At 33.1% G+C, this 14,466-nt stretch overlaps 1 protein-coding gene across 1 annotated transcript in view; it reads left to right on the forward strand.

The window, feature by feature from the left end:
* The window catches only part of MTBP (MDM2 binding protein), a 71,366-nt gene that overhangs the window by 6,595 nt on the left and 50,305 nt on the right, over positions 1-14,466 (forward strand). The window contains exons 5-11 of the mRNA XM_058275965.2: positions 1,138-1,196; positions 2,766-2,910; positions 3,894-4,011; positions 6,053-6,187; positions 7,978-8,072; positions 10,043-10,115; positions 13,800-13,917. Coding sequence (XP_058131948.1) covers positions 1,138-1,196; positions 2,766-2,910; positions 3,894-4,011; positions 6,053-6,187; positions 7,978-8,072; positions 10,043-10,115; positions 13,800-13,917 — 743 coding nt within the window. The remainder of the gene's footprint in view (positions 1-1,137; positions 1,197-2,765; positions 2,911-3,893; positions 4,012-6,052; positions 6,188-7,977; positions 8,073-10,042; positions 10,116-13,799; positions 13,918-14,466) is intronic.

Raw genomic sequence — 14,466 nt, forward strand, 5'->3', positions numbered from 1 at the left:
GTGGTATACAATATGTAAGTTGACCTAGGTGATGTAAGTTGTGATAGGAATTTTTTTCCTTCATGAAATAACCCATCTATGACTCCTGGTTTATAAGTTTTATTTGTAGTTTTCTGTAATATTTTGTTACCAAAAAAATTTTATTTTAGTAGTTGTGTATAGTATTTCTGCAAATAGCCACAGACTTAAAAAATTCTACTCTCCTTCTTGTAGACCATATTTTTTATACTGATTAAAGAAGGGAGACCTAGAACTTTGGAAAGAACGTAGAACCAGGAGTCAGTAGAGGTGGTCACTAGTTAGTGATCTTAGGTCAGGAATTTAACTGTTCTGGTCATTTGTTTTCTCAACCATAAAATGCTGGGGTCATTTTGATGATTTCTAAGGCACTTTCCTGCATTAAAACTCTTATCATTCCATATTTTTCTCACCACTGTTGAAAGATGACTAGTGTAAAAGTTAATACTGTATATCTGGAAAGTGACCTAATGTTTCCACAAGAGGGAGCTCAAAAGCTATAGTTTAAAATGAGGTATCTAAGTCATTTAGACAATGGTGGCTTTATAATACAGGATTTAAGGTACTTCATGCTATATAGTAAACTATTTTGAGAGGAAAATTCATTATTTTGGTAAAAGTAATAGGTTTTGAAGAATTTGAAGAGTAAATCATTCTGCAGTCAGGGCTAGGCTGTACTTAACATGGTTGAATCTTTATATGCCATTCTTAGAATAGAAAATATCCTTCTTACTAATTCTTAACCATATCTTACTTTCAGTGTTCATAAAAATGTTTTGTTTCTTAGTTATGTTTTATACTTAATATACTAGGTATAATTTAGGGAGTTTTTTGTTATTGTTTATATGTTTTTTGGGGGGTGTGGATAAGAACTTGGCCTCAGGGTTTGAATCCTAGCCTCCACACCTATTTGTTAAGTGACTTTATGGAAGTTATTTAAAGTGGCTCTAACCATAGTATTATAGTAGTACTTCATTGGGCTGTCATTAGGATCAAGTAAGATAATGCATCTATTATACTTAACAGTGTCTGGCATATAGAAACAATATTACCTATTATGATTATTTATTACAAATATGTATGTGCATTTTCTTTTTTTCTCATACCCTTTAATTTTAGTCTATATGAAGAATCTGCAGAACATTTGCATCAATTGTCAGACAAGCTTCCTGCTCCTGGTAATATTTTTTCACTGTTTCCAATAATTTGTATCTTATCTTATGTTTTCTATGAATGCATATGTAAAGATAAATTTTGTCTTTCTGCTAGCATTCTCATTTCAAATCTAGAAATTCAAAATGCAAAATAATTTCTTAATTCAAGTCAGATGTACAAAACTTACTCAACTATTTTAATAAAATTATGACATATTGTAGTTCTCCTATTTTCATCTAATTAGGCAAACATTAGAACTTAGAAAATTAAGTAGCCATTTCTGTTTCCTATTTAGTTATTACTGAAGAAGAATCTTATACCATTGTTTTATAGAATATCTTCTGTAGAATACTAGTCCTGTGAAAAACTCTAGGAAGAGAGGTTCTTGGACATAGATAATTTAGGTAACATTCTTTTATGGTGAAGATACTATGCACATCATCAAATGGAAAGTTGTGTAAAAGAACCCCTTTACTCAGCATTTTTAAACAGCACTTTTTTATATAATGAAAGGAGTATTTTGTGAAATGCCACCTCATACAATTCTTAAAACTTATCTTAAACTAGTCCTTCTATGTGTTATTCAAGTAGCTGACATCCAAAACTTGGTACAATTTGGCATCTACAATAACTTTTGAAGGACTTTCTTTTCTGAATATTTTCATTATTGAAGGTCGTTAAGCAAATATTTGTAGTACTTCTTACACATCATGCAGTATACTAGAAACTCAATATATAATGATGAATAAGGCCTATGTGATTGCCATAAAGGAACATGTAGCTCCCAGATAAATGAATCCTTCTATTCAAGGTGGTTATATTTTATGAAGAAGCTATTATATGGAAAATAACCGAATACATTAATAAACTTTAGTGGTTTTTTTTTTTTTTTAATGTGTGAAGTTCATAGAATTCTCTGAAATATTTTACAGTTGCTGTTTTGGCAAATAGGAATACTTTCATTATCAAGTTCATAGAATTCTCTGAAATATTTTACAGTTGCTGTTTTGGCAAATAGGAATACTTTCATTATCAAATGTTTTACTTGTTTTCTGTTTCATTTTGATTTTTCTAATCTTTCGGTAAATTTATCGTTTTATAAAATTTATGGTTTTATGAAATTTTTCTTTCTCAGGACCCAAAGATGTAAATAGTTTTCTGAAATTTTTTTGTCTTTTTAAAAGAGAAATAATTTATTTGTGTTTTGTAATTTTATACTAATCTTTTCCCATTTGGATAACAAAATTAAGTTTAGAAAAATGTAATGAAATTGCACAGGGTTTTTTTGGTCTCTTCAGTACAATACCATTGATGATCTCAAGAGCAATGTGCATAATTAATCACTGCTGCAGAATTGGCAAGTAATTATGACATAGTTCATTGTTTACTTGCATATGCTTGCTATTTCAAGATATAACAAATCAACTAATGAACATTTAAACATTTTGAACTACTAAAGATGTTTATTGTTTTGAAGAATTTCTGAAATTAAAGTCATTGTCTGTCTTATAAGTCAACATAAAATTCCATTTTTCAGGGTATTATTTTGAATTTTTAAAAAATTGCAAATATATATCTTTTTTTCTTTTTAGGTAGAGCAATGATAGATATATTACTACTGCCTTCTGACAAAGATCCACCTAAACTGAAAAACTGTTTACCTACTGTAGGAGCATTAAAACATTTGAGGGAATGGCATTCAGCAAAAGTTACTATAGCAGGAAATCATTGTGAAAAGTAAATTTCTTGTTTATATTTGATTTTTCTTTATGTTGTCTGTTTTCACAATTAGCATGCTAGTTTGTTTTTAATAGGACTATCAACATTTGAAATATTTTAATGTGAAAAGGTAGTTTTATGTCATTCTGTGATTTAAGAGATTTCTATCTTGATACAAATCTAGATCTTTCTTATTTCGTACTTTACATTTCTGAGATGTTTATATTTTTAGTAAATATCGATGTGCTTTTATAACAGTTGTTGAGCATTAATTCTCCAAATACAGTGTGTGTTTTTAAATAAGCTATATTGTCCAGTAAGCAGTGTGACGAATACCATAGATAGATTCATGGATATACTGACATATTTGTTTTTTTGTGTGCTGGTGTAGAAATAATAAGCACTGTTACTTTTTATGCGATTTTAATAAGGATCGGTTGTATATTTTAGTCTTGATTCTTGATTCCTAAATAAATATTCAAATATGATATATTAACTTCATTTTTTTTTTATTTAACACTGGTCTCTTGAGTACTAACTATATGCCAAGCAAAGCAATAGCTGGTACACATAAGAAATTGGAAAGATGTGATCCTTTTCTTCTACTTGCAGGGAAAAACAGGAAGGCTAAAGTCATGATATACTGTACTATTATTGAATTGCGTAGAAAACTGTATGGGAACATTTTAGGAGAGCAGTTCTTTTGAAGATAAGCTGACAGAGAGTCTTAGTGCTTGGGAATATATAATAAGGGGAAAGTCACTTTCCTCATCTAGTACTAGGGACACTTACTCTTAATTCACAGGGATGTTGGGGTTAAATGAACAAATGACAGCAACTTATTCATAGACAGACATTTCATGGGTATTCTGTAATATTAAGAAAAAGCTGTCATATAAACATTGCAATTTTGCCTCTGACACTTGCATTTAATTATCACCATTAAATCTAAGTAAAATATAATGCCCTGTATTTAATTTTCACAATATTGTATCTTACAGAAATTGTCAGAAAATTGCAGAATACCTTTCTGCTGATGTAACATCTTTAGAAGGTCTCAGGCATGCAGTTGACTCAAAGGAATTATGGAGGGGAAAGATTCAGATATGGGAAAGAAAGGTAAATGGATTATCATGGTTTGTAAAACAGACCTTTCCAAGTCTATTTATAACACACATAGTTTAAATGAATCTTAATGAAAATATACCTTATGAAATGATGTTCTAGAATTGTGCTAATAAAAGTTTATACAGTAATGGATATTTTCTATATATGTGCTTTGCAATACGGTAGGCTACTAACCACGTATCGCTGTTGAGTGCTTTACTTGTGGTTCAACTGAATAAATTCTTAATTTTATTTGATTTTAATTTAAATAGTCACTATGGCTATGTTTTGGACAGCACAGTTGTAAAATGTAACACTTTAAAATGTAGAATTTGGTATTTTCAAGTTTGTGTTTATTCAAGCTGCTGTATTTTATTGCATATGTAAACTATAAGAAAAATTGCTTTGAATATATTCTCTTACCTATAATACCACCTTAAGTGATCTGTGCTCTCTGCTGACTTTACTAGACTTGAGTTTCCTCAACTACAAGATGAGTGTATTGGATTAGTTGGGTCCCTCTAATCCTAAATTTCCATGAGGATATGGTTCTATTTTGACATCTCTTACTATGAATGAATATCTTTGTTGGTTTTTATAAGTTGTGTCCATTTTGAAATAAAAGTATCTACTAATTTGTGTATTTTTGCAGGTAGGGAAAAAATAAAGCAAAAATGCTTCTGAATGTTGAGGGTGGCATGAAAGCATGGTTGGTCCTCTTTGTTTCTAGAAAGGTTTTTGCACTTGTTACTAGATATTTTCCTTCTTTTCATTTCACCCTTAGTATTGGATTAATAAACCAGTGGTTAAATATGAAGGGGTCCACTTGTTTCTTTGCATGTTGGCTCATCCTGTCTTGGGCGGTGTTAGGTACCCTACTTGATAGTTTAAATCTGCAGAGAACCTTCTCTGCAAGTAGTTTTAATATATAAAACCTTATAGTCAAGCAAAATAATGGAAGATCCATTTAGCTAGAAGAATTGTTTTTGTATCCTTTCTCTGAATGGCACGTTTTTCTTATGTGCTTCTTTTATGACTATGAAATTAAATGTCCATACTTCTACAGAAAGCATTTAAAACTAAAACTCACTTTTTTTTTTCTTTTTCTGGTGGCTAATAGCTTTTAGCCAAGAGTCATTATAGTGATTGACAGTATAGATTCTAGAGCTCCACTGCTTGCATTCAAATCCTAGATTCATTTCTTGCTGGTTTTGTGTCATAGTTTGGGTAACATTTACGCTCTCAGAGCTACAGTTCTCTATAAAAATAAGGATAATAATAGCTTCTCTTTCATGTTTTTTTTTGATTGAACTTAAGTTTCTAGTACTTAAATTTTTTATTTTATGTTTTACATTTATTTCCCCCCTCCCTTGTTGTTTTGCGCTCGCTGTCTCCTCTTTGTGTCCATTCGTCTCCCTTTGTTGCATCATCTTTCTGCGCCAGCTGTCTGTGGCATGGGCTCTCAGCTCTCCACAGTGTGGGCCTTCAGCTCTCTGTGGCGTGAGCCAGCTTGCCTTTACCAGGAGGCCCCAGGAATTGAACCCGGGGCCTCCCATATGGTAGATAGGAGCCCAATCACTTGAGTTATATCCGTTTCCCTCTAATACATATTTATAAGGATTACATTTTTTTTAAAGCACCGAGTAACCACTTAATAAATGTTAACATCATTATTGTTGATACTACCATTACCATTCATGCCACCCCTTCTGTTATAACTTCAGCAGGAATTAATTTTATCATCAGCAACATATATTGAAGGGAAACTATATGTGAAGGTCTGGACTAAGAAACTAGTGTTGAATAAGACAAGTTCTGTGTTTGCAGAATTTACAGGCTGGTAGGAAGCCAGATATTAAGCAAGTATATGCAAAAAAGGTTGTTAGGTGCTGAGGTTGACTAGAAGGGCATACTATTAGCATACTATTGTGACATAGAAAGGATGTGTACATAAATGGGAAAACCACACTTTGGGCTGAGTCACCAAAAATAAATTCACATGGTTTTCCTCTCAATTTTTACATAAATAACTGTTGTCTTGGTTTCTTTTCAGTTTGGATCTGAAATTAGCTTTCCTGAATTTTGCTTAAAAGGAGTCACACCTAAGAATTTTAATATGGCTAAGGTAAATACTTCTTTTCTTGCCAAAAAGATAACACCATCAAAGGAGAAGAATATTTTGCCAAAGGTAATCATATGTTTAATCTTTTTTACAATTATGTATTTGTGTATATTTTTGTCCCTATAAAATGTGTTTGAATATTGAATTAATATTATTAGTATATGTGCTTAAAGTGGGCTCCCTGGCATATTTTTTTATGTATTAAAATTATATATTTAAATATACTATATTTTCAGAGTTGGTGAAACTATCATTATATATATATATGTATATATATAGAATTATCCTAACTTTAGGTCAGTATAAGCCTAGAACAGCTTTTGGTTTGGACTTTACTATGTAACCTTTCTAAGATTCAGTTTGGAAAGAGTTATGATACAGAGGTGACAGAATGGACTTTAATGTTAGGTACAATTCAGTTTGAAATCTGAATATCACCTATGAGGTGTTGTGACTTGAGTAGGTTATTAACTCATTCCTGAAATGGGGGCAGTGATAATAAGTTTACCTTATAAAATTATGAGATTAAAGGACATAAGAGATTAGCATATGACTTGGTGCCTGACATGTCTGATTGCTTAATAAATGTTAGTTCTCATCCCTTATTTCCTATAGATTTTGTTCTTAAAATACAAGTAATGATAAAATACCATAGTTAGATAAGGGTTCAAATGGCTTTTTTTTTACAATGTAAAAACAACATTAAAATAGTATTTAGAAATCTGCTTTACAAGACCCAAACAAGAACATGGAAAATATAATGGTCAGGAAGTTATAAGGGTGTCAGATCGATGGTAATATTTTCTGATGAACAGGTGTACAAGAAAGCATGTATTTCTGATGTGAACACATTTCCCAATATTTACTTAGAATTGCTTACTTTAAGTAACTTTCTATAACTATCATTCACAAGAATTTTAAATTCTTTTCTAAAGATTAGAATCATGAGATTGATGACCTCAACTTCTCTTCTTTGGTAGTACACCATTCAAATATATATAATGTATCAAATGTATGCTACAATTGAAGAGAATCTTAGGGTATAACCTCTTCAATAAATATAAGAGTATACATTTGTGTGTGTATGTGTGCATGTGTATGTGTGCAAATACATATATGCACATTTTAACATGTTCTCTCTCTACATACACACATACAATTGTATATGGTCAAACTTTTTAGCATTTTGCAAGTTTGACTTTGTGTTCAAGATGTGTTCTATATTTTTCCCTGTTCTAGTGAAGTATTTTATCCCCAATTCTTGAAATAACTTGTAATAATGATTTTTCCTTGTTAGATCACCCTTATTTAGTTTTAGGGTCTACCCAATTCTCTTTCTCTGAGTGGAGCTTCACTAGCAAGCACATCTTGGCTTCATTAGTTTTTCTTTTTTTCCATTATTATTAATTTCTTCTGTCTTCCCTTCAAGCTTTTTGTTTTGTAAAACATTTTCACCATACTACTTAAACTAAGTTCATCCTGGAGTATCTTTTCTTTCTCAATTCTTCAGCCCCTCTAATATGTTACTCCAACACCCTTGCCTCTTGAGTGATCTGGCTTGCCAAAAATAAACAGGTAAAGTTGAGAAAAGTTGTCCTCTGTTGCTTGTTTCTTTCTATACTCATTTTCTCCCTTCTTCAAACTCTCTGTTACTAAGAAATTTCCATGTCCCATTACTCTGAAAGGTGGAATCCAAATGGAAGAACTTTTGTGAGAGAATCAAATGTTTGGTTTGCATCATGTGCAAAGCTTGCTCTTAGCAATCTAGTTTGTTTTAAACTCTTAATCACTATTGTATTTACTTTCATTTTATTCATATTATTTAAAGTATTATGCAATTTTAATTTCTTTTCTAGGTTTTCCATTATTATGGATCTGCTTTAGAATTTGTGCAGATGATACAATTATCAGATCTACCCTCCTGCTATATGTCAGACATTGAATTTGAGTTGTATCCTTTCATTTACATATTCATTTTAGATTACATTTTCTTTGTGAGATAGAATGGTCTGGTAAATATACTTGGTAGGTGTGCATTTATTTTTATTCCATTGTATTTGTTGCTTTAAATTTGATGCCCAAGTATGCTGCCAGAACCCTTATCGTTAGAGTTACTGGGGAAGGAAGATCTTCCTTTTTCTACATACTGGGTTATAGGATTCTAAACCTATTCTATAAGAAATCTTTGTCCCAAGGTAAACACTTATTTTCATTCAGTATTTGTTGAGTGTCTGCTATGGATAGGGCTGTGGAAATAATACAGAAGTGATTTGACTCAGTTTTTTAATGTAATTATAATTTTCTCTGCCTGAGCACACATCTACTCTGTCATCTATTATACCCTTAACTGAAATTCTCTTCTACCCACCCATGCCCTAAGACTCCCACATGCATATTTTACATGTTTTCTGTTATCTTTACTATTGTTTTATTTAGTACTTACTTTTTTCTGCTTTTTTTTTTTTTTAATTTTTAAAGAAGCTTTAGATTACATAAATGTTACATAAAAAATATAGGGGATTCCCATATGCCCCACTCCCCTCCCTCCCACACTTCCCCACATTAACAACTTCCTTCATTAGTGTGGCTGCATTTTTTACAATTGATGAACATGTATTGAAGCATTGTTATTAACCATGGACTATAGTTTACATTATGGTTTATGCTCTGTCCCTCATAATTTTGTAGGTTATGACAAAATATATAATTTAAAAATAACTTCCCTTTTTTGAAATCTAGGAATGGTTCTTCATGTCTTCTATGTTTTTTAGGTGTACTGTTACTGGTGAAGAAGTCTATAACTGAAATACATCACAGCACATAGCAGGCAATGAAATATTGTGGAATGAATGACTCCAAAGTACTCATTATTTTCTTCTTGCAAATTCATTTCTGCAGAAGGAATAACAGTTATGAAGGCTTAGGAAAGCCTCACTCGGTTGGAAACTGTAGTCTGGCATCACTAAAGAGTAGTTAGTGGGTTTTTGAATTTTGTTTTTTTTTGTGGGGGGAAGGGAGAGTACATTTGGGGTGAATTGTTAGGTGATCAGACTGGAGAGCCTGTTAAGAATCAGATTGATCAGATCCTAAAAGACTTCATATATCATGCTTGAAAGTTAAACTTTATCCTAAATATGATCAGGAATCCCAGAATAATTGTAAGCCAGGTAGTAGCTTAGTCAAAAGTAAAATTTAGATCATTCTGGTAGGATCTTGGAAAACTTGGAAGAGCTTGAATTACAGGAGTGGCATTTGAAATGGAGAGCTAGAGAAAGGTACAAGATGTGTTAAGAATATAAAACAAACAAATTCATCCATTGCATGCAGAAAGTGAGGAGTTTGGGGAAGTGTAGGATGATTTCCTCTTTTGACATTGAAGCTACTAACTGATAATTCGAGAAAAAGACCATTCCATGTTTCTTTTTTTTTTTTTTTAAAGATCTATTTATTTATTTATTTTCCCCCCTTCCCCTCTTCCCACCCTGCTGTTTTTTTGCTGTCTGTGCTGTCGTCCCTTCTCATTTTCTCTTCTCCAGGATATACTGGGACTTGATCCTTGGAGACCTCTGATGAGGAGAGAGGTTCCCTGTCAATTTTGCCACCTCAGTTCCTGGTCTCTGCTGCGCTTTGCCTTGACTCTCCCCTTGTCTCTCTTTTGATGCATCACCACCTTGCTGCGTGACTCACTTGCACAGGGCACTGATTCACCACGTGGGCACTTGTGCAGGCACTTGGGTGGGCACTGGCTAACCACACAGGTCCTCGCACTGGCACTGGTTTTCCATGAGGGCATGCTTTCTTTTCTTCTTTTTCACCAGGAGGCCCCAGGGATCGAACCAGGTCCCCCACATGGTAGGTGGAAGCCCCATCTCTTGAGCCACATCCATCTCCCTCCACTGTTTCTTTAACTCCTCACTACAGAGGACTGACACAAAACAATACCAACCAGAATTCCATGTTGCTGTTGGAGCAGATTTCTTCTCTCTGTGGCAAGGTATGAACGGTTTTTGTTTTGTTTTGTTTTTTCAACTTAACATTTAAGGATGTGTGGGAAAAGAGAAGATAGCTTCTTAATCTGTTTTTTTTTGGTAAAGATTTTTTCTTATTTATTTCTCTCCCCTTCCTGCCCCACCCCCCAGGTGTCTGCTCTCTGTATCCATTTGCTGTGTGTTCTTCTGTGTCCGTTTGCTTTCTTGACAGTGGCACTGGGCATCTGTGTCTCTTTTTGTTGCATCATCTTGCTGTGTCAGCTCTTTGTGTGTGCAGTGCTACTCCTGGGTGGGCTGCACTTTTTTCATGTGGGGCAGCTCTCCTTGCAGGGCACACTCCTTACGCATGGAGCTCCCCTATGTGGGGGACACCCTTGCGTGGCACGGCACTTGTGCGCATCAGCACGGTGCATGGGCCAGCTCACCACATGGGTCAGGAGGCCCTGGGTTTGAACCCTGGGCCTCCCATATGGTAGGAAGACGCTCTATCAGTTGAGCCAAATCTACTTCCCCTTAATCTGTTTTTTCATGATTAATTGGTTTAATATATATAAGATATGATTTTGGTCCTAATTCACATTATGTTATCTTGGGCTTTCCAAGTGTAATATAAATGATGACTAATTTTTATTTTTGTCTTTGATGGTTATGTGGCTCAAATGATATACACACATATGTGAAACAGTTTCCTGAAAAGCATAAAGCACAATATATACTCCAGAGATTTTGAAGATAGGATTAAGTTTTAAGAAATTAGATTTATAGAGAATTTTTCAAATCAAAATCATCCGAATACCTATAATTTAACCCTTAATCCATCTAGTTATTGAAGATAGACAACACTGATTCTAGAAACAAACTAAATTACTTATTTTTAGTCACATTTTCATTTTTGTTTTAAATATCTTATATTAGAATGCCATTTCTATTATTTCTTCTGAAACCACAACTATGAAATATTAGAACACTCTTTATAAGCTAAGCATAAATAAATGGACTTTATAAATATGTTCCTATTATAGTACAGCAAAATGGATAGTTTTTGGAAACATACACTATGTAACGTAGCTATTAGATATATCTCTAAACATGAAGCAATTTATTTGCCTTTTACATTAGGTCATAATTAGTTTTCTACAGTTTTGAAAACAGTGGAGAATTGCATGCTCATTCCTTGAACTAATTCTGGCTCTTTAATAGCTTGGTTTTCATTATTTATTCAACAGAATTATTTTTTATTGCCTACTATGTGCCAGGTGCTTACTCTAGGTACTAGAAAGAACAAGGCCTCTGCTCAGGATGCTTTCATGGTGTTTAAAATCTAGTGATTTATGTGATCCTAAGTCAACTTCTGAGCTGAAAAAAAAAAAGTTATTAGCTCCCAGATATAACTAAAAATCTCTTAGAGTAAAGGTTATTTTATTAGAGCAGGAGAAGATAAGACAGTGTTGTTCGAGAGTCATGGTATCTACTAATCTTATATCCAGGAAATATTTTTAAGAGGAGGATTTGCAAGGTAGAAACATGATTGCCATGGTGACTGCTTGGTAGGAAGGAACTGTACTGAATAAAATTTTTGAAACTCAGGTTTGAAATGTTATGTGACCTTTAAATTCTGGAGATGAAATGATAGCCTTAAAGGATCAACCTCAAGTCCTTCAGAGGGCATCTAATGATTAGTGTGTGGTAAGAACAAGTTAACAGAATCCAAGTTTGTTTCAAATGCAGTAAAACAATTGACATAAATTTATTTTGCAGAGGATTATAGTCTGTGGGATTTCTAGCATGTTTATTTTCATATTCATAACAGTTGTTTAATCAAAAATAGGTTGTCTTTGGTCTGTAAACCTCAACTTCTCTAATAAAAAAAAGAAAACAAATGTCTCAGAAATGGCCACTTCATTGGCTGACAGGTCACAGTGCAGTTATATCATGCTGTAAGTTATGCATTGAACTGCAAGTAGTCTCTAATATAATAGGACCTTGTTCTACCAAACTCACATTAGAGCTTTGTCTATTATTTGGACCATACAATCTTATCATTCATTTATCTGAGACATGAGATTTAATGTTTAGAAAATTAGGCATATCTTTTTTTAATTTCATTTTTTCTTTTAGACATATCTTTTATAGCTAATGATTATTTTCCATTGGTAAACATATTCATTTTTTTAATGTCTAACGCTTGACTTTGTAAAATACATTTGACTTTAAAAAATGATTATGGCTATAATAATAAAAATAAGCATATTTCATATTAATATTTGATATTACCTTCCTTACTTTGCTCCTAAAATAATATATTTATTTTAATATCTGTTAATTTTGAATGCATAAGTAAAAATAATAAATAGCAACAAAACTAGCACATTAAAATGTAAATTAACTGAATATCGCATATCTCGTGTAAGCATTCCATCTGGATAGGACCATTTAAAGTGATTGTGGGGAAGCAGACTTGGCTCAATGGATAGAGCGTCTGCCTACAACATGGGAGGCCCTTGGTTCAAACCCAGGACCTCCTTGACCCGTGTGGAGCTGGCCCATGTGCAGTGCTGATGCACACAAGGAGTGCCCTGCCACGCAGGGGTGTCCCCCATGTAGGGGAGCCCCATACGCAAGGAGTGAGTCCCATAAGGAGAGCTACCCAGTGTGAAAGAAAGTTCAGCCTGCCCAGGAGTGGTGCCACACACATGGAGAGCTGACGCAGCAAGATGATGCATAAGGAAGAGACACAGATTCCTGGTGCTGCTAACAAGAATAGAAGTGAACACAACACACAGTGAATGGACACAGAGAGCAGACAACTGGGGTGAGGGGGCAGGGAGAGGAGAGAAATAAAAATAAATCTTTAAAAATAAATAAATAAATATAAAGTGATTGTGTATTCAATTTAAGCTGTTTCACAAATACCTTGCCTAAATTTCCCCAAAGTTTAAAAAAAAAATTGCTGTTTTTTAGGATGTGCTGTTCGGTGTAGCTTATATATTTAAAATAATAGGCAAAATATGGCTTCCAGAATTGCAGTTTGATTTTTTTCAGTGCTGAATCAAACTGAGCTTTTACCTGAATTCGGGTGATTTTATTTATTTATTTATTTAATAAACATCTTTATGCCCAGTCTTGGGACTACAAAGATGAATAAGTTGAGTTTGCCCATAAATCAGTCAGAAGCTGCCACATGTTTTCTAGCATATTATTGATTGTCTTCCTGAAGTTTATACTTATTAGCATTAAATGTATGATTTCTTGGAACAAAGTTTCTAAATTACTTTCAAATGAATCCTCATTTTGAAGCCAGAACAGTAATCCATTCAGTCAAAAGTTTATAAAATTATGACTATGACAAAAATCTTTTGGATTCTCAGCCTCTATAATTTACAGATGCACAAAGAAAGTATATTCATAAGCTGAACTTGAAGCAATTATTGTGAATAACAAGGTTTTCAGAGATGCATACCTCAATGGTAAAGGGAAATCTATGGGTTTTTCTGTTTTTGTTTGTCTGTTATTTGGCTTTTTGGGGGGATAGGGAGGTATTTTTCTTGTCTCTTCAGTTTTTATAGTACAGTGGTTGGAAGAGAGCATTACTAAATACATGTTAAATAGGATTGGGAAACTGTCACATGGGATCATTCAAGAATGAAGCTCAGTGTATAATCACTTAATTTATGTTCTGTTTTATCCAGGTTGGTGCTCTTTTTGTATTGCCTTGTATTGTTAGTAACATATTTATTCCACCTCCCAATCAACTCAGTTCAAGAAAATGGAAGGAATACATAGCTAAAAAACCCAAGGCAGTCAGTGGTAAGTAGTAAATCTTTAAATTGTCTTAAGTGCAGCATAAATAATGGATTTATCAAAGTTGAAATGGCAATAACATTTCTTTATGAGAAAATCATATTCCATAGTATTACTACTGACTGAAAAGAGTCCATGTCATTTTGCAAACTGTAACGTAAGATATAATACAGCCTTGTTCGTTACAAATATCAGCAATCTAAAGGCAAAACTTTTGGTTAATTAGAAAGCTCTCAGAAATTTCATGTGGTTTGACCTAAAATAGACAAACAGTGCCCCATTTGAAATATTTTATAAATTTTGTAGTACAGAAAGAGTACTTTAATTTATATATATTAAATAAGTTTATAAATATTCTGTGCCCACCAACCAACAATTCTTCTTTTCCCCTATTGTTCAGTCCCTGGTAACTTCAAATCTACTTTCAGTCTCCATGAATTTATTATTTCTAAATATTTCATATAAGTGGACTCATAAGTATTTGTTCTTATATGCCTTACCTATTTCACTCAGCCTAGTGTTTTCAGGCTTCATCTAGGTATTAGTATGTATCAG

This window comes from Dasypus novemcinctus, chromosome 14 (genome assembly GCF_030445035.2).
Source record: "Dasypus novemcinctus isolate mDasNov1 chromosome 14, mDasNov1.1.hap2, whole genome shotgun sequence".
NCBI lineage: Eukaryota > Metazoa > Chordata > Mammalia > Cingulata > Dasypodidae > Dasypus > Dasypus novemcinctus.